The 19,791-nt window shown below is 40.4% G+C and overlaps 2 protein-coding genes across 2 annotated transcripts; one reads left to right on the top strand and one right to left on the bottom strand.

Moving 5' to 3' along the window:
- Nucleotides 1–471: 471 nt before the first annotated feature.
- Nucleotides 472–2,912, top strand: LOC124637835 (translocon-associated protein subunit gamma). Its single transcript, XM_047174534.1, has 4 exons — nt 472–752; nt 877–1,096; nt 2,227–2,358; nt 2,613–2,912. Exons 1-4 carry the CDS (start codon nt 620–622, stop codon nt 2,677–2,679), a joined length of 552 nt encoding a protein of 183 aa, XP_047030490.1. The 5' UTR covers nt 472–619; the 3' UTR covers nt 2,680–2,912.
- Nucleotides 2,909–16,688, bottom strand: LOC124637832. Its single transcript, XM_047174527.1, has 4 exons — nt 16,235–16,688; nt 4,074–5,454; nt 3,847–3,984; nt 2,909–3,623 (listed from the first exon to the last, which is right to left on the bottom strand). Exons 2-4 carry the CDS (start codon nt 5,389–5,391, stop codon nt 3,505–3,507), a joined length of 1,575 nt encoding a protein of 524 aa, XP_047030483.1. The 5' UTR covers nt 5,392–5,454; nt 16,235–16,688; the 3' UTR covers nt 2,909–3,504.
- Nucleotides 16,689–19,791: the final 3,103 nt, after the last annotated feature.

Genomic DNA, 19,791 nt, shown 5'->3' on the forward strand with positions numbered 1-19,791 from the left:
TGACAGTTGCAATTCTGCAATAATTTCAAGATTTGCGAACGAAACGAACTAACTTCACTTGCCATAAATAAAAATAGAATAGAATAGAACTAACTTCACTAAATAAGTCAGTCGATCGATTATATTAAATATAAGTCGATATATAAGTAACGTTTGATGAAAAACTGTAAGTAAACATAAAAAAATATTGTTAAATTAAAATCAGTTTACAAATGTACGACCCACTCAAGAAAACCATTGACCATTATGATATTCACAGGAATATCATTAAAAAAAACAACAAAATGTTATAACTTTAGTTAAAGAGTAAAAATTCTAAGATTACAATTTTTACTTTGCATTTGATTTGCATAAAATGTCGAGGAATTTAGGTATATTGATAGAAAAAGTTGATCGATAGAGAGAAATCAGCAGACCACTATGGCAATCCCTGACACACTTTCTAAAAGTGGCAATATTTCTGACACGTTGCGTACATGTCATTTGACGTTTGACTTTCGTTCGCCAGCGCACAAGCCAGCTGAAGCGGTGGCACAATATCAGGCTATCTGTGTATTTTCGATACGCATAGTTCGTGTTAAGTATTAGTGAAATTAAGATCAATATTAAATAAACAATCATGTCGGGTAAGGCAAACAAAGCTTTCACAAAAGAAGAAGAATTATTGCTTCAAGATTTCAGCCGGAATGTGTCGACGAAGTCCTCTGCCCTATTTTACGGGAATGCTTTCATCGTCTCTGCTATTCCCATATGTGAGTATTGGCGAACTATATAAACTACCATAATACGTTTTAAAATTACATAGTTTTATACATAATTTGATTATTAGGGTAAAGTGAAAGTATGGTTCGAGTTAGATGTGTGTCGCTGTTTCAGGGTTGTTCTGGAGGGTGCACGCCCTCGAAGTGAGCTCGTCCCTGGCTTGGTTCGCGATGGTGACGACGGCGAGCACCTGGCTGCTGGCCCTGGCCTACAGGAACACTAAGTTCCAGCTCAAGCACCGCGTAGCAGTGCGCAGAGAGGACGCCGTCGCTCGCGAGATGGCTCGCAAGCTGGCTGATGATAAGAAGATGAGCAGGAAGGAGAAGGACGAGAGGTAACCAACTTTAAGTTGTTGTTATTTTCATACTTTCTTCACTTATCATATCACCAGTTAAAGTTGGTCATTTACTATCATTTACATTCACTTACAACTATGATAAATCTCTCTACAGATACTATCTCTCTACAGATGTAGCGGCTGTCTACAGATGTAGTCTTTGTCTTAATTTGGTTAGTGTGTAGCAAAGGGTGTGCAAGGCTTTTGGGACTTAGAAAATTTTTCATAAAAAATGAAAATTTCTGAAAATGTCTAGTTTTTCATTTCTATCGTATAGAATACTTAAAAATAAGACGAAAACCATCTGGGCACCTTTTGCCTAGGACCAACGGTTCACCTGAAAATGAGCACTGAAGGTCATTGTAAACAAAGGCAAAGTCGACGGAGCCCCGCTACGCGGGGCTCCTACTTCTGGGTGGTTTAAAAAAAAATAACCACGAAGGGGATGGCGGGGTCTTGCAGACCCCGCCATCCCCTTCGAACCTAACCTGTCCGAGTCGGGGTTGCCCTAAGTCGGGGTGTCCATAGTCGACGGAGCCCCGTTACGCGGGGCTCCTTGGTCCTAGACAAAAAGTGCCCAGATGGTTTTCGTCTTATTTTTAGGTATTCTATACGATGGAAATGAAAAACTAGACATTTTCAGAAATTTTCATTTTTTATGAAAAATTTTCTAAGTCCCAAAAGCCTTGCACACCCTTTGCTACACTCCAACCCTTAATTTTGATACGAAATCTAGGTATCTGCAAAGTCAGTATTTACAAATAGTGAATAGAATATTTACTATGATTTTTAAAACGAAGTAACAAGTTGAGAGAAAGGTTTTATTTGTTGAATTCTAAACTAATCTGCAAGTAATTAATTATGTATTCTAATTAGACAATAATTTAGTAATTTTCAATGGTTTAGTGTCCCATATGTTGATCATACATACACAATATGTTAATTTGAATATTCAGATTACACATTTACTATTTGTGTATACTGAAACCTTTTACAAAATATTTGCCTTTGCTTGTAATCAGTTCTGTGTTTGTTCAGTAGTATATTATAAACTTCTACTATTTACTTTATGGATGTGTTTTTGGATTCAAGAAAAACACTTAACAAAGTATTAATTAAAATTCCAGGATTCTATGGAAAAAGAATGAAGTGGCCGACTACGAGGCCACCACCTACTCGATCTTCTACAACAACGCTCTGTTCCTGACCATCGTGATCCTGAGCAGCTTCTACCTCCTCCGCTCTTTCACGCCCACTGTGTATCCTTTTACAAAACACAAACAAAAATAACATCATAATATACTAGTATCAGAAATCATTTAGATGTGGAAGATAAGTATTTGGGATATCCACGTAAATCTGTGAAGTATTGTTGTCTGGTCAATATTTGGCTGCATATATCTGACAGAATGTTATTTCACATTTTATATTTGGTGTCAATTTCAGACAGGCATGCATTATTATTTTATTTTACAACATATTCTGCAATACTTCCTTAACAGTTTACTTACAGTAACTACATTATTTCCCTCACGGCCGCCTCAGGACTGCTGGCCCTGCTCTCCACCGGAACCAAGTAGAGTATTGCAAGTGAATAGTGTTGCCAACAGAAATATATGAACAACACCTACTTCTGTCTTAAGAACTGAAAGTGGCAGCATCGTGAGTGAGTGAGATTGTTACTAAAGTTGAGCATCAATGCCTCTGTTTTGATGGGGTACGTGTACTAAACTTTGCACAGTTATTTATGTGTTTACATTGAATAAATATAGAATAATTTTATAATTTAATTATAATAAAATAACCAAAAACAGTCTTTAGTTTTATTTACAAATTTGCATAAGGAAATCTTACAATTATATGGTTTTTCTCTAAACTTAGAAGTAAGTTATCTAAATTTATTCTATCAGCTGTTCTTCATATCTTTCAGGGTGGGTTTAGTATAGTTTAAAATCACAAACAGCTTTCATGTCACACTAAGTTCAAAATATGTTATCTCTTCACAAAGTTCATGTCACATGGTTGCTGCCACTGCTGCATAAAACACATACAAGTTTGAAATGAGTAGTTATTATGCATTAATTTGATTGTTTGACTAGAAAATAATTTGCTTTGACGAAATAATTTTTTTGTTGCACAACCTCTAATTACCGGTTCCCTCATCTTTTTTTTCTATGTAATCTGCATGAGAATTAGTATTGGGTATGAATCTTGGAATAATTTAATAATATAAATTACTTAATTCTGGGGAGCTACTTATGTAGTGTGTGCGGGAGTGGTTTATGCAGCAGCTGGCACTGTTCGTCACACAGTGTCGAGGGTGTCACAGGTTGCCGGGGCAAGTGACAATGGCGTCGCGCTGCAAATCCCAGTGTTCGCTTCGGAACTTGTGGTTTGTCAGAGGCTCAGTACATCATGCCGACGTGCAACGGCTCCGTGCGCTGGAAGTACACGTTGGGGTTGCTGCTGAAGGTGGGCTCCACGCTCGTGTACACGTTGCCCTCCTCCGGACGCACCATCACGCCTGCACATAGTAGCATACAATCAGTACTATGCCTTACCTCAGTGCCACTATGCAGAATACGCGAATCTATAATTCATAAATTCGATAGAAATTGTAACTCAGAGCATTTTGATAAACCTTTTTATAGATATGAGATAAGGACGAATTTTCTATCTTTTGAATAGAAGTAGTACATAATGTGAGAGTGCATTTATTTGAAGCAGTGTAGGTATAGAGTAATTACCTGGCGGCAGAAGGTAAGGATAAGGCGGATAATTGTAGTGATAGTTTAGCATAAGGGGGTGCATAGTGTAGTGCGGCGGAGTGTACAGGACGCGTGAGTGCGGGTGCGGCGAGTTCGCGAACAGCCCTCCGTACGGATCTGCGAAAAGAACGTCGCGATCTGCGGTCAATCTGAGTGCGTGGAAGCGCTAGTCCTCACTAGTAGCGCACTTTAGATACTTAACTAACCGGCTGGCTGAGCGGGCGGCTCCTTACGGTCCAGCACGGCGGGCGGCACGGGTGCCGGCGCCGCGGCCGACACCATGCCGTACTTCACCGGCTTGAAGTGGAAGAACGAGGGCGAGTAGCCGGAGCCCCCGGCCCCCAAGGAGCTGAGTCCCTCGTCGCGGTCCGCGTCCCATCTGCCTTCGCGGCCTAGCGCCGCCAGTCGCCGGCCCTTCGGAGCAAACATGAGCGCAAACACGACGGCGCAGGTCGCGAGCAGCCCCGCGGCCACGCACGCGTCGCGGTGGCGCTCGGGCGCGCCTAGCGCCGCCGCCACCCAGCACACCCAGACCGCCGCGGTGGCGCCGCCCGCGCCCGCGATGTGCGTCGCCTCGCGGTAGTTGTCGCGTATGCCGCGCGACCGCAGCGCCACTCCGCACACCACCGCGATCAGGAACGCCGCGTAGCACAACGATAGCAACATATCTGACATGTGCACGTCACATCGGCCGCCACCGCTTATCACTCGTGGGGGTGAACCGCCAAGCCACTGGGCACCGATTGCTACTTGTATCATTACAGCGAAAAACAATAAGAGTCCTTGGTACGCTGCCGGTAGATACACTCCACCATTCAAACTAAGCAAAAAAACACATTTTACTAGGAGTGATGCGAATACGATTACATACGAGACGCCCGTTCCAAAACGGACAGCACCGCATGTGAACGCTGTTGGCGTTGTTGCAAACAAGGCAGCCGTAGCGGCACACGAAAACAAACCAAATAGTAATGTCTGTCCAAGCAGTAGGTGACGATGGCTCGGTGCCTTGCGACTCGCTCCCCATATTACAAATGCTTCGAACCCGCCGAGAGTCACCATACTAACGCAGGCGAGAGCTAATATAGGCACTGCCCAGGATTCTGGCCTTAGTGCACCCAAAATTTGCGGTGTTGGTGCTAATACAATGGTCAAGTTCGGCTGCGGCTGGGGTGTGACCGTTGTGGATGTAGAAGGTGGCGGTGGCGATGAAATTCGTTCTGGTATAACGAAGTATTCGGTGCTCATCTCAAGTCGATGAGCTTCAGTGCGCGCAGGGCGACGTAGGGGAGGTGCGGGTTCAGGCGGTTCCTCTTCCTCGACAGAGAGGTTTTGTTCCTCGTAGTCCTGTTCGTAGACGTCGTCGTACTCATTGTCGACGTAGTGGTGTGCGGAGGGCGCGTTGCGCGGCGAGTAGGCGGCGGGCACGCGCGGCGCGAGGCGGTCGCCGAAGCGCGCCGCCTGCGCCCCCGCCAGCGCCGCCAGCGCCGCCGTCACGAGCAGCGCGCGCACCGCGCTCGCCATCAGGCCGGGGCCCTCAGCTGCCCGAGTCTCGCTGTAGACACATCCGCTCTCGTACTCTTATCTCTGCAACAGATAGATTATGCGGCGTCAGTCAGACACCAATATATCCGTCTCGCCTCGAGCCGCGACGTTTCGACTCTGCGATAACCAAACAAAGAATCTGCCGGCCAAACCGGTTCGACAGTCGCCTTGCACCTCCTAGGAGCCCTAACTTAACCGATTTGGTATTCTTTGTCGTTTTATTTTTAGGTCGTTAAGATTGAAAAAGCCGAGGTAACGCTTACATTCTGAATGCCCACTTGAATACTTATACAGAAAACGTGATCACGAATGTCTAGACCCTTATTATGTTATTGTGCAGTTCAAGTTGAAAGCACCTTTATGTCCCTTTTTAAGTTTCAAAAGAACTTTTGTCATTGTGTAGTCGTCGAGCATTAACTTTGCGTAGGTACCTAGGTGTTGTGCCATTAAAAACTTGGTTAGTACCTAATTCCATTATATTTAACACCAAGAGTAGCAAAAATTAAAATGGCTCGAAATAGTTATTCCGCATTGAATTAATCCTAGGGCTACCTTATATCGGCGCATGGTTTGGCGCATCATGTCTTTCAGTCCATCCTTCCTTTTTTTTCACGTCATCTCACAAGTAACACTATTTCAAGCCATATCGTCTTCCACAACATGATCCTCATTCCTCCGGATAACATGTTTAGACCATGTCAGACGGTGTCCACACAGCTTCTGTTACCGGCGGAACTCTTACAACATCACATATTCCTCTTAACATTCTCATCTCCAACCGTCTTTCATTCATCCCTATACTTATATTGTATCACCACATTTCTAATTGTTACTTAACAGTTTTATTAAATCTTGCAATCGGTGTGCTATTGCATTGGTCATTTGGATTTTAGCCTTTTCGCCCCGCCCTATAAGTCTCTTCTCAGTTAACTAAAGCTAACCCAGCTCGTTTCACTTCTGACAAAGGTAACAATGTACTTATATGTTATGGAACTACAATAACAGTATTATCTCCTAATATGCGCCCTTAGAGAATAAATCTACTGTGACCGCAATTCGTCTCAGCGATAACTTCAATATAAAATATGCATCTCTCCTTACAAGGAAGCCTCTAATTCAGTCGAGAGATTACGTAGACAGCTTCACGGACCGGATCGTGACTTTAAACTTATTATCCGAATCAAAGTACACTGAACAACGTATTGTAGGCAGATTTGGTGCGAAAGTAACGGTGTGTGGACTCGGCTCTCGAGCCATCCGGCAATCGTAGGAGCAAACGATCTCTGTAGCCAACGGGACTGACTAGTGAGTAGTGTTATCTTAAATCACCTCCAAATCTCCGCTCCGTGCGAACCCTAGCCAATGATTGCTTCATACTTTGTTTTATTCAGCCAGTGTGAACGGGCCGCGAGCGCTTTCGTAATCGGTTTATCACGTCAATAAATATAGATAGCTATCTAAATGATCGGGTATTAACGTTTAAGACTAATTTAACTTAGACGATGCTCTGTTTGAAAACGATATGATGTTGTTTATTAATGCTATTTTCTTTGAACTAAGTATAATCAATAAGAATTGTTATAACTACTAGTTTGAACAATCACACATAATTGGGTAAAATGTGTTAAGTAATTTGATGGTGACACGGTGGAAAGTCAAAGTTTTCCTTTGACAGTGCGCAAAGTAGAAACAATGAGACTTAGGGAAACAGAGCGTTGTTCGTGTGCGGCAGCGCGTTGTAAAAGTAACAGCACGAATACTCGGAGTGAAACTCGCCTGAACTGATTGTGTGGCGGAGACACCAACGCTGGTGGCTGCACCAGCTGGCACGTCACATTCCTCCGTTACAGACAATTATTTAACTGATATTTCACTTGCATCGCTCATTCATTGTGATGTGATGACTGGATGATACAACACATATTAGCTTAACGCCCGCGAGGTGCTAAGCTGCTAATGCATTTTGTTTGCTTAACTTATTTGCCGAACGGAATTTTGACGAGGAAGACATTTAAAAAGTATACTATGTAGTAGTTAAAAAAAAAAACAAAATAGAGCATTTTATAAAATTGTTTGTCAGTTAGACGTCACGGTCACTTAACTTAATACGACTACTTACTTGTTCAGAGCGGTTGTTAATAGACACTTTTAAGAGTTGTATGCCCTGCGTTCAGCAGTGGTCCGTGACCAAGTAGGTACATTTGTTTAATTTATCTAACACTAGCTTTCCGCCCGCGGCTTCGCCCGCGTGGAATTCGGTTCACCCCTCCCGCTGTGGGTTAGCAGCGGTGAGGGAGTGTCAGACTCTTACTGACTAAAATCGTCGTGTTCCGTCCTAGGCCTTTTATATACCAGGGCCGCGGTACCTCTTTCGAACAACCCGCAGCCGCGGCTGGCCCTGGCGCTACTGGGCCCCACTGATTTCAAAACAGACTAATTCGCGGCGAACCTTAACACCACGATACAGAAAAGCACAACGCCATCTATCGAGCTATCGGGAAGCTCGCGATTGAACAATGAGCTACAGGTTAAAGCGCGAGATATCATTGCACTTCTTACGTATCTTAAAAAAAACAACGTCACCACGTTTTAAAAAGCTATCATTCCACTTCTTATGTATTTTAAAAACACATCGTTACCACGTTTTAAAAACACCCAGCGCCATCTATCGCATACCTCAAGAACGAAATAACTTAACTAATACTTATACCAATTAGTAATTCGTTGAATTATAGTTAATTCAGGATAAGTAGATGTAAAAAAAACAGTTAAGACAATAAAACAAATCGTACGTCATCCCTCGGGAATTCCTCATTTTCGAGGATTCATTATCGTATCATTTAGCTTCTAAATTTTTATGTTCATATTCGTTTGCAATATATAAGTAGATGTAAAAAAAAACAGTTTAGACGATTAAACAAATTGTACATCATCCCTCGGGAATTCCTCATTTTCGGGGATTCATTATCGTATCATTTAGCTTCTAAATTTACATGTTTATATTCGTTTGCAATATATTACCTTGTTTTAAACGACACACAGCGCCATCTACAATCCATCCATCAAGCAAACAATATTTTTGTTTTCCCTCGGGAATATCTATTTTTTTCGGGATAAAAAGTACCCTATTATTTAATCCGGACTTCTAACTTTACGTCTGCAAAATTTCAAAGCAATCGGTTCAGTAGTTACGGCGTGAAAGCGGAACAAACAAACAAACAAACAAACAAACTCACTTTCCGATTTATAATATTAGTAAGGATTTACATAGTTTATTCATTACTTTTCCGACACAAAAATTGAAACGCGTTGTTTTCTTATGGGTTCACTGCAGAGCTGCAAGCCCCGGATGAGAGATTGAATTTAACAATTGCAGCACAACATAGAATATATAAAAGTAGGTGCTCGCTCGTATAATACTCATCATCCTAGTTTATGATGTCGATATTACCAATCCGAGTGAAATCTCGGGTCGCAAATTGCAAGAACGAATGTCCATAAATCATAAGAAATCGATACGATACAACAAGCGTGATTAAAGCGCTTTGTGGTATAAAAACATTAATGCTTACAACGTATTTCGAACTAATTGATTGACTCCACTTTATTGTAGTTTTTATGAATCTTAAGGCACGGATCATAATTAGATACTACTTACTGTTTTTCGTGTCGTGACCATACACTTTCTGCCTGCTATTATCTTTCAATTACGCGAATCGTGTACAGTAACCCTAAATTATAGCACGGGAATTTAGTTATGCACGAATTATAACACGTACTTAGGTACTTGCAATAAATGAAATGCACTTACGCATTGCAAGAGATGTGCAGGTAACTACAGGCTGCGTACCTACTGGGTGAAATTGAAGAGCAGAAACCGTTGCAGTTGCAGTGCGTGCATACAATTGAAAAGTAATACGTAGGGGAGATGTTCCTAAAACGGGTAAGCTAACGAAAGATGTTAAATAAAATAACCAAGAACATTACATGCGACTTGTATTTGTACTCATAGGGTTGTTTATATAACAAACTTTGGAAAACATAAGACAGTCTTAGTAATCTTCTTCAATATTCTGAAAAAAATAAAAAAAATAAACCCCCTCGAAATACCCGCTTTGCCCTAGTGGGAGTCCTAAAACGGGTAACGCCTTTGGGCAAAGCAGGTAATGAATGAATATATGTGATAAATGAATTAAAAAACATTTTAAAAAATATCTTAGCCTCCTATTATCCAGAAAATCTTTATTGTTAATTGGTCTCCTTAATTATGTTAAACAGTTGTCTTATTTTGATCAGTCTAGATTACTCTTTTACGTCATTAAATGTTACATTTGAAATTATAATGCTACCAACAGATAATTTTGTTAAAAATCGAAGAAAAAATATTTAAATTTCTTTTTCACGCTGTTACTGTTCTTCTCTCTGTGGCTTTCTTTGTCTTCGATTAGCTTTCTGTGGGATCAATTGAGGAAGTGCCCCTTATTTTATTGGTGTTACATGATGATCCTCAGGTTGAAGAAGGATTGTAGTTTGTGATGGAGTCTTGCATGGTGTTATAAAATCCTTAAGAATTTGTGTTTCTGCCGTTATAGTCTTGCATGGTGTTGAAAATTCTTCAATATACTGGCCTACTGGTGTTGGAGTATGAGGTAGACTTATAGCTTCGTCAAGAGGTTGCGGTCCAGTTTCATAACTTCCACATCCCACGAAGCATTTGAAGTTTTTCTTTTATATTTATTCACCCAATTAAAAAAACAAATTAGGTATTTTTTACATTTGAGTCAGATAAATAACGGCACTGGTCAGCGAAATACATAACATAAATTATTCCAGGGCAAATCAGGTAGTCACCCGTTATGCCCCTACCCGTTTTGCCCAAAAGCACGTTTTAAATTTCAACTACCTTAACCATAAAATAGTAAACAAGGAGACCACTAATTATTCACAATTAATAAGCATATAACATGCAAAATGATAATACAAAACTACGAAAACCGTATCTTACACCACATTTGAGTAGTTTGCACTAGAATTATTAGATTTTTTTTAATAAGTTCAGCAAAAAACTTTTTTTACGTCTTACCTCGAACGCGCTCGCTCCAGGTGCGCGAGCCGACTGACCGTGATCGGCAGGGGGGTAGTGCGCCACTCTGCACTCACAGGTTCACACTAAGATCTATAATATTCGAATGGCAAGGCCTACCCGTTTTAGGAGGGGTACCCGTTTTAGGAACATCTCCCCTATTATTTACCGGTGCCTGTCGGGTAAATATGATATGATTGATGTTCTATCCTAGCGATCGCATATTACTAGATAGTTTAATAGTCATTGTTAGCAGTTATCTGCTGCTGAAACTGCTGACTGCCTCGTTGGTCTAGTGGTCGCAAGCGACTGCTATGACTGAGGTCTCGCGCGGCTTCGATTCCCGGGTCGGGCCGAAATCGCTTTGTGGATTTTATAAACTTTACACAAAGCAGCCCGTGGTCATGAAGTTGGTGATTGATCCACCCGTGCATCGGAGAGCACGTCAGGTAATGTAGGTCCCGCGCCTGATCTCTCCGGTCGTGTCGGATTACCGTCCCATCGGGCTATGAGAGTGAAGGAATAGTGAGTACACTATAATATGTCCTGCGCAGCTGGTTGATCTTCTTATATGAGAACAGTCACCGTGGCCGAAATCGGTCTTGGACGTGTTATTATTACTGCTGAAAACGATATTCACGAACAGCGGAATTAACAATACGAATGAATGAGTAACGGCTATTGTTATTAACAGAGAGTGTACGATTCGAAATTCAATAAATAATGTCAACATACAGACTGACAAGCTGAGGAACTGTGGACAGGAAAAATTTAGGATAAAACAACGCGGACCACAAGCACTAAATTTGGACCTACAAAGATTTTGGGTTTTACCCTGTGGGATTCTGTAGAAATAGCATTAAACAAATTATATAGGTACCTGCCCAATGAGTTAGTTAAACAATATATTATTTAACACTACCCTAGTTTACACGAGCTGTGAAAAACGATGTTACGATGCCCGTTTCTGCCCGGGAGTTTAATAGAGAAATCCTAGCTAATAGGTAAGTATTGATGATGTTCTCTGATCCCTAACTACTTAGACGACATTAAGCAGCATAACTCACCAAGTTCCTGTATAAAAATGCTGCGAGAGTTGCGCAGACCCCTAACTTTTCTAGAAAAGTAGAAACTTTAAAAAAATAATGTGGTTTTTTTCAGTGGTCGGGTTTTAGGCATCTTATTATTATCTGTGGGTCTGTCTAAGAATTCGTTAATGGCTGATGGGCAGCCTGTAGGTAGAGCGGTATTAATAACCTTGATCGATATAACCTGCTAGTCAGTCGACTCTGACTGTCAAGGTGAGCGGCCATCCTTTTTATATTTTGGGCTTAATTCAGACCGTTTACATTCCTTCTTTTTGTGTAACCTGTTGATGAGAGAAGAGCGATGGAAAGGAACGCGAAATAAATTCTTTCAATAATAAACTTTTCTTTAAGTTTTCCCTATCTTGACTAACTAAAGAAAGCTAAATTCTATCTTTCCATATTTATTGTTTTTGAGGTTCAAGGTGCCGACCTCGACCTGTCTTGAAAACCAGAATTTGAATTACCTAGTATTATAAAACGAATTACCAGTTCAATAGCCCTGAATGTTTGCGTTAGCCGTCTTTTATGTGCTAATAATGGGCATAAGAGTAAGTATGCTCTAAATTATAATGATTTATTACTCCACTAGCTTCTGCCCGCGACTTCGTACGCGGATCCTGTCCCTTATGCCAGCGACTATGGGGTCAGCAAAATCAAAGATCTGAATAGTCGCAATAGACGTGACCATAGGGATAAAAGTAGTGATTCTAATTAGTCCGCATTTAAGTTGTGTGTGGCAAAAATATTACACGTATTATAACGTAAAAAAACATTTAATAGATGACAAAGTCGTGGTGACTTAGTGGAATTCGTGGTTTAGTGGGTAGAGAACCAATCTCTCAAGTATGAGCGTGCGTCTTTGATTCCAGGTCTGGCAAGTGCCTGCCAATGCAACTTTTCTAAGTTCGTATGTACTTTCTACGTATATTTTGGATACCAATGACCGTTATTTGGAGGGGATGTTAAACTGTAGGTTCCGACTGTCATTGAACATTCTTGGCAGTCGTTATGGGTAGTCAGAAGCCAGTAAGTCTTACCAAGGGGTGTTGGGTTGAGCGGGTAACCGGGTTGTGGAGGTCAGATAGGCAGTCGCTCCTTGTAAAACACTGGTACTCAGTTGCATCGTGACTGGAAGTCGATCCTAACATAATTGGGACAAAGGCTCTTGAGATAATAACGACAATAATAATGAGATATAGGCACCGCAGGACATCTGAGGCTGATGACGGGGAGTAGCGACCCCGCGGGGCTATATATACTGAGTTCTCCAGGGAGTGTATACTGTCCCCCATCTCCGGCTGGTCGGAGTGACCCATGACGGGGGAAGGTCTCACGCCTCTGGCTTGGCTTGGCCGTCCAGAGTGGAGTCGCTAGAGCAGGATTAGTAGCCCTGCTGAGGGTAGGTGCCTCATGGTAAGCACAGGGAGCGCGTAATCTGCGTTTAAAGTCCGCCGAGGTATCCTCACCCTTTGAATTACAAAATAATAATGAGATATAACACAACAAAGTCGGAGAGTGGGGGTTCGTGACGCCACGTCTTGGTATGTAAAATTTGTACTAAGCAGTAACTTAACACGAAATTCAAGCGTTGTTGTATCTTCGTTATTATTTGTTTGTGAGAGAGAGAAAAGAAAAATACGTGTCCATTATTTTAGGGTTATCTAAAAGACGGACTAATTACTTTTTTTGATTCACCATACCTATTTCATAACATTCATTTCTATACATTTCAAGTGTAGTATTGCTCTTGAAGTTCCACATCAGGTGTTCCAGATCTTCGATGTTTATACGTCAATAGAGAGAGCTTATCAGATTGAACCACTTTTGCTAAAACGTCATATCTTCATATGCTTCATATAGTCTAGCAGGGCTCCTGGAGTTCCACATCAGGTGTTTTACATCTTCAATTTTTATAAGTCAACAGAGAGTGCTTATCAGATTGAACAACTTTTGTTAAAACGTTATACCTCTATATGCTATAGTCTAGCTGGGCCCCTGGAGTTCCACATCAGGTGTTTTAGATCTTCAATTTGTATAAGTCAATAGAAAGTGCTTATCAAATTGAACAACTTTTGCTAAAACGGCATACCTGTATATGGTACAGAGAAGCTGGGCTCTTGGGGTTCCACATCAGGTGTTCCAGATCTTCAAATTTATTATCTCAGCTGAAAATGCTCATCAAATGAAACAATTTTTGCCACGGCACCATATTTGTATCTCTTATAGTTTTATTGGTCTGTTGGAGTTCTGCATCAGATCTTCAAGTTTCGAAGATAAACTATAGCCTATATGTTGACCAGGCCTAATACTGATACAACAAAGAAAAAATCATTGAAATCCGTTCAGTAGTTCGGAAGATTAGCGTGTACAAACAAACAGACATACAGACATACAGACATACAGACATACAGACATACAGACATAATTTTTTTTTTGGATTTGTGCTCCATTACTGTTCCTAAACCCCATCCAATTATTATTTTTTTAATATATTCAATGTACAGACACAGTTTTTTTACAGATTTATTATATGTATAGATGGGGGCATAATTTTTCCAGTTATAGAGAGCAGAGTTAGCGTTTCTCGAGGCTAGGCTATCGGCCATCCCGCAGGATTACAAGGCGAGGTGTCGCGTCGCCGTAAACACTTTGATTTATGATCGCTGAGCTATTTTGTGTCTGGACATTTATTTTGAATTTCATTGCCCAGAGCCTTCGCAAGCGCTATTACGAGATCGTTTTGCGGACAAGGAAGTCTCGGGAGTATGCTTTTGTTGTACAGAGGTTACGACCTCACAATATATAATTTCTTACGTAATTTATGTTACTAGATGAAGATAATTTACATGGTATCGTAGGGCCGTACTATTGAGTTGCGAATAAGAATTAATGATCACTTAAAGTCAGTTCGATGCGACGGGTTTAACAACCTATCGAGATTAATGCTTTGCGTTCGAATGGCTGGCAGACATAAGCTGGTTTTTATATCTTTTTGATTTCCTCTGTACACGTAAATAAAAAGAGCGTGACGAGAAATAATTACATAAGGATGCAGAAGCAATGACATAGACCGGGGCCTGCGGACATGAACGCGATGTCGTGATGTCGCTAACTGATTCCCGTCGGGTCTTTGTTTTATCCACAGATAAGGTCATAAGCCTTTAAAAAAAAAGGAAGCAAATTATTTTAGGGTTTTAACTTTATTTCTCTGTGGTAGCACCCTAACTTCTTACATTATTTTATGCCTGGTGGTAGAACCTACTTCAGCGAGGAAATATGATCATATTAAGATTACGTCAAGTAGGCAATGTTTTGTAATTTATGTGTGATCTAGTTCATCACTTTACATAACGAAATTAACAAACAATGCTGCGTGGTATTTAATCATCGTCTTAGCTAAGATCACTGAGAGCATAGTACCTACCCACTAATAATGCTAGTATAGATAGGTCTGTATCATTATTGAATTAAGGAAGGCTAACACATTGTTTAATTACCAAATAAAACTTATTATCATAAAACTTAGTTTACATATCATAAAAGTAAGTAATTTAAATTAGTTAATTTCAGGTCTACAGCTCCCCACTTTAGGAAGTCAATTACCTAGGTCTAGATATAATCTGTCATATTGCTTATTTTGAAATTAGGGCGACATAAAGAGACATGAACCATCCTTCTTTAAGTTGGGTTCTAACCTTCCCATGTTGACGAGGTCAAGAACCTAATTAATTAAGTCATGTGCACACAGTAATGGTTACCTCGAAGTGCAACTTTAATCACATTGCTCGTGGCTTTATACCAACATAAAATAACGTACCGTTTATTTGTAATTTTTTGCACGCATCATAAAAGACGGCTTGCATCCCGATAATATATAATCGTTCGCATTATGTAAATGAAAGTAGGTAAAGTTGTTCAGCTAGCAACTATGCGTTTATGGACAACGGATGCACCACCGGCTCGGCCCGGGATAATGTCGATTGCATACATAATGAAAAATATATAATGATCCCCCTTTCCACGCGAAGTTTTTATACGAGTTTTATTTTGATTCAATAATGGCAATGTTTAATTCAACCCGAGACTGTGAGCCAGGTAAATTGATGAGGTTGTTTATAGGAAAATATTCCATCCAGTAAATGTCTATCAAAATAGTTAAGAACGAAAACAGTCAATGTTGACGATAAATAACATCAAGTTAAACTCGTTCTGTATCAATTTTTAAACTTTATAGACTGGAATAGCTCTTATTTAATTCAGAATAGCTACGATACCCATCCCTCTAGTTTATATTTATTACAAAATATTATTCTGTGAAGATATAAAATTATTGGAGCGTAGATTTAAAACTTGGCAATTGAAAATATTTAAGGAGCTATTCTTGGAAATATTGCGATATTTCCTTCTTTGGAACTTATAGGTACAACGTGAAATAATTAAGCCTCTTATGAGATGTGATGGGTGCGTAACTGACAACATTGTTAACGGACAAAAACTTTAACGTGCAAATCATTCCAGCAAAAGAAGTTCGTCGATCTTAACAAGGTGAACAACAGGTTCAGTACAGATCGACTTAACTCTTTTAGCCCCGAGGAGCCGATGCGCCGGCGACGGTCAAAGCCCTAACCGGCCCTTAAAAGAAGATACTCACGAAAATATTTCTTCAGTGCTGCTACTTCTTATAAGATCTGCTATCGAGAACACAACGGCCAGGCCCACGTCATAAATATCAGGTTGCTTTTTCATAGTCACTTGCGCGGGAAAAGCACCGGGCCTCCATGCGTGCGAGTGGCATGGAGTCTCAGGACAAACTAAGCGAATTTCTGGGTGTTCGTGATGCGTGACGGGTGCACGTGCTCGATGCGCAGACGCATCGTTACCGGAGGCTATCCACTAGCTTAAGCATAGGCGTACGAAGCGTTGCACGGCGGCTACTAGTGTGATTTCATATGTTCATACGTTCAATTTTACTTGGAGTACGGCTTAGCTTAGTTATGACAGGGTATATGGACTGCGTGTATTTTGGTAGCAAGATTCCCGCATGCACGTCGCTAGCGTGAGTCGCACGTTCGATGTCCGCAATGTGAGGTTTGTGTACGTTCCCTAATCGAGTGGTTAGACAGGTAGCGCGTGTCGCACTCATTACACGTTTAGTCGTTTTGACGCTGATTTTGACGACCAGATCCAGGCCCGCCGCTAGCTGTTTGTTCACCCGCGTGCAAAACTGATTATGCCGCCCTACGACTACATACGTTATATTTACTTGAAATGTTCAGAGTAACCTAAGCAGTCCTGGATTAGCCCATAAGCAAACTAAGCAATTAATTAGGGCATTATTATTATTAGCAAGCAATTGCTTAGGGCATCAATGCAGTGCAATCATTACCCAAGTGGCCCCTATGTATTGAAAGATTGTGATTAACTTAAACTAGCGCACTTAAATGTCTATAACAATGGTTAAAGTCAGTAAAATATGTAATTTGGTGGGTTTCCCGTTGAAAAGTCAACTTATAAGATACATTTTATATGTAAGGAAGCGCGAAAATTTTTTAGTCTAAGGACACAAAACAAATAAAAACCACTGTAAATTAACAAAGCAAAGTCAAAAAGTAAAATGTGCACAGAAGTGAAGTGCAAAAGCCGCGAGCGAAGCGAGCGCGATTTTTTCCTTAGAGTTTTCATGAAGTAAACATATCATAAAAAGCCATAATGGACGTGCGCGAAAAATGTTTTTTCGGAATTGAATGCCTCAACAATTAAACAAAGATAAAATGCGATATCTGACATGGAGCCGCGAGCGCAGCGAGCGCGAATTTTTTTGGGTATGCAAAGGGTGAAACAGTCAAAATTAATAGGAGACGACCAAAGCTAGGGCGGCTGTTTCTGAAATTTTATTGGTTTAATTTTGCCGCCCCCTAAATAGCATTTGCTCCACGCTACGCCACTGGTTGATCTTAAATCGTTTTTAAGAATCTTTAATTTTGAAAATGTAGTTTCAACAGATGTAGGTACCTAACTGAAACCGACAGTGTACCTAAGTAATATTCTTAGCGCTATTGCTGTGTTCGGATATATTGAAATCAAATCATTGGTAAAAAGATATTTTATTTTTTAAATATTACGTGATAACTCGCTAGATTTGCCGCCCCCTAGGACGTGCCGCCCGCGTGCTGTGCACGCACTGCACGCCCGCTTACGGCGGGCCTGACCAGATCTTATGTTGCGTCATAAGAAGTGAATAAACAGATGATAATTATATTGGACTAGTGAGATTTTATAGGCAGTTTTGCTAATGGCTCAAGCGTAAGTAGCTTGGTTCTATCATAGCGCGGACAAACATATGGCTATGTTTTATTCATGGCAACTGTATTATTTCATGAAAGTCTTTAAATATTCCGAGTTTCGCTCAGTATTTTCCGGATGAGAAACTCTGTTAATATTTTTAATTATACGCTATGTACGTATGAGAATGATTTAACAAAGTACCTACCAAGACATTCATTCACTTGTGGCCGCCATTAGAATGGAAAATGTATGTCATCATAGTAGCTTACCAGCAACAATGCTGGAGACATGTTGTACGTACGAGTAATGTGACTTTCTTTAGCGTGCTAAAAGACCGTTTGAAAGTAAACTGTAATAGGTAATAGTGTATAATATTTCATAGCAACTATCTATCTCAGGTGCTGCTTGACGAAATGTTCTAAATCCCAGTAAAACAATTGGTTGACGAAGAATTCCATACTTACATAGTTATAGCCTGGCGACTGGGAGATTCTTTTAGTAACGGTGGTTGCCTTGATGAATGTGTGGATTCACGCATGGTATGTGGTGTATTCAAACTTGAGAGTCGTTATTTGCCACATACATTTCTGTGTTTTAGCCATCGACGCAAGAACACCTCTCGTATCCGATCGTTTTGTCTGTCTGTCTGTGGCACCGCAGCTCTTAAACGGGTAGGAAAACCAATGTGATGTGGGTTTATTTGAGCCGGTTTTCCAGATCTTAGATTATTTTCATCAAAATTGTATCTGCCGTTTAAGCGTTATTAGCTGCTTTTCAACTGCTTTCAAATCTGTTAGGTACCTCCTTATTAGGTTTTTATTAGGTAGGTACACTTATTCTTCAAGTCTCATACATCTTATAATAGTCTCAGCATTGGGCCTAATTAAAACTATTTAGTTAATTTTGAAACCAATAATACCTTCCTACAAATATTGGCATTTTGGATATATACCGTCGCATGCACGTCGTTCAATCGACTCAATGGCTGCGACTTTCCCGTTTCGCTCCGTCGAACTATCTGATGACTGTTGATATGCGTCGATCGGCGATCGTGAAGGCGCATAATGATTCGCTATGCCTCCTTATACCCAGCCGATACTCTAATGCCATGTTCGCATAGAAATTGTGATCTAATTATGGGTGCTTAGCATACGTGCGACCAGTTTCCTACGGATAGAAAGGAACTGAGAATAAGCGTTGCTATGTCAATTGTCAATGCTCAATCGAAAAATTGTCCGTTAGATGAAAAGATATCCAGTTAAAAAAAAAATACTAGGAATATTAAATACTCAAATAACGAATGTAATAAATGAGCTGGAAGGGCAAGGTTCTCTGCGTCGTTTCCTCAGTGTGCAAGTGCATATTCTGAAAGTTCAGTTACATGGTTTTAGTAAAACTATACCTAATTGCATTTCTTTAACCGCAAACAATCAACATCTACAAGTTCAGTGAAAAGGTAAAAAAAGATCTTTCATAAATAGATATCTTTTATTGTAAGTGAAATCAATTTACACCATTCTTCCCAGAAATATATCTACATTAGCAGTAGAACGTAGGGCTGCACTTTCCCAACTCTTGTTAATCCATAGACACGAAAGCTCTATCATGTAAACTCTGTAGACTTTGTAGATTCTCGTACACAAAGTGCATTTTGTAGTTTGTATTGATCAGTTACATTACGACGGCTCGTCGCAATTTCTCCAAGGTTTCGGCATTTGAAACCGAAATTACACGAAAAATATGCAAACAAATTGCAACGAATTTACATAATAGACTGCAAAATACAAAAACAATCAGTCTAGTTAAAACCGTTTTTGTAATTATTTATATGTTATTTATTACAGCACTTCTTGCATACCAACATTGCTGTAGCCAAAATGCATGGATTGTACCTACTTATATTTTTTTAACATAACTTAATTC

The sequence above is a fragment of the Helicoverpa zea genome, chromosome 16, assembly GCF_022581195.2.
Source record: "Helicoverpa zea isolate HzStark_Cry1AcR chromosome 16, ilHelZeax1.1, whole genome shotgun sequence".
Classification (NCBI taxonomy): Eukaryota; Metazoa; Arthropoda; class Insecta; order Lepidoptera; family Noctuidae; genus Helicoverpa; species Helicoverpa zea.

Excerpts from the sequence above, each read along its gene's own strand:
- LOC124637835 (XM_047174534.1), top strand. The coding sequence starts at position 620 with ATGTCGGGTAAGGCAAACAAAGCTTTCACAAAAGAAGAAGAATTATTG. Across the intron at positions 753-876 it reads CGTCTCTGCTATTCCCATAT|GGTTGTTCTGGAGGGTGCAC; the intron begins GTGAGTATTGGC and ends TCGCTGTTTCAG. Across the intron at positions 1,097-2,226 it reads AGGAAGGAGAAGGACGAGAG|GATTCTATGGAAAAAGAATG; the intron begins GTAACCAACTTT and ends TTAAAATTCCAG.
- LOC124637832 (XM_047174527.1), bottom strand. The coding sequence starts at position 5,391 with ATGGCGAGCGCGGTGCGCGCGCTGCTCGTGACGGCGGCGCTGGCGGCG. Across the intron at positions 3,985-4,073 it reads GCCGCCCGCTCAGCCAGCCG|ATCCGTACGGAGGGCTGTTC; the intron begins GTTAGTTAAGTA and ends TTCTTTTCGCAG. Across the intron at positions 3,624-3,846 it reads TCCTTACCTTCTGCCGCCAG|GCGTGATGGTGCGTCCGGAG; the intron begins GTAATTACTCTA and ends TACTATGTGCAG.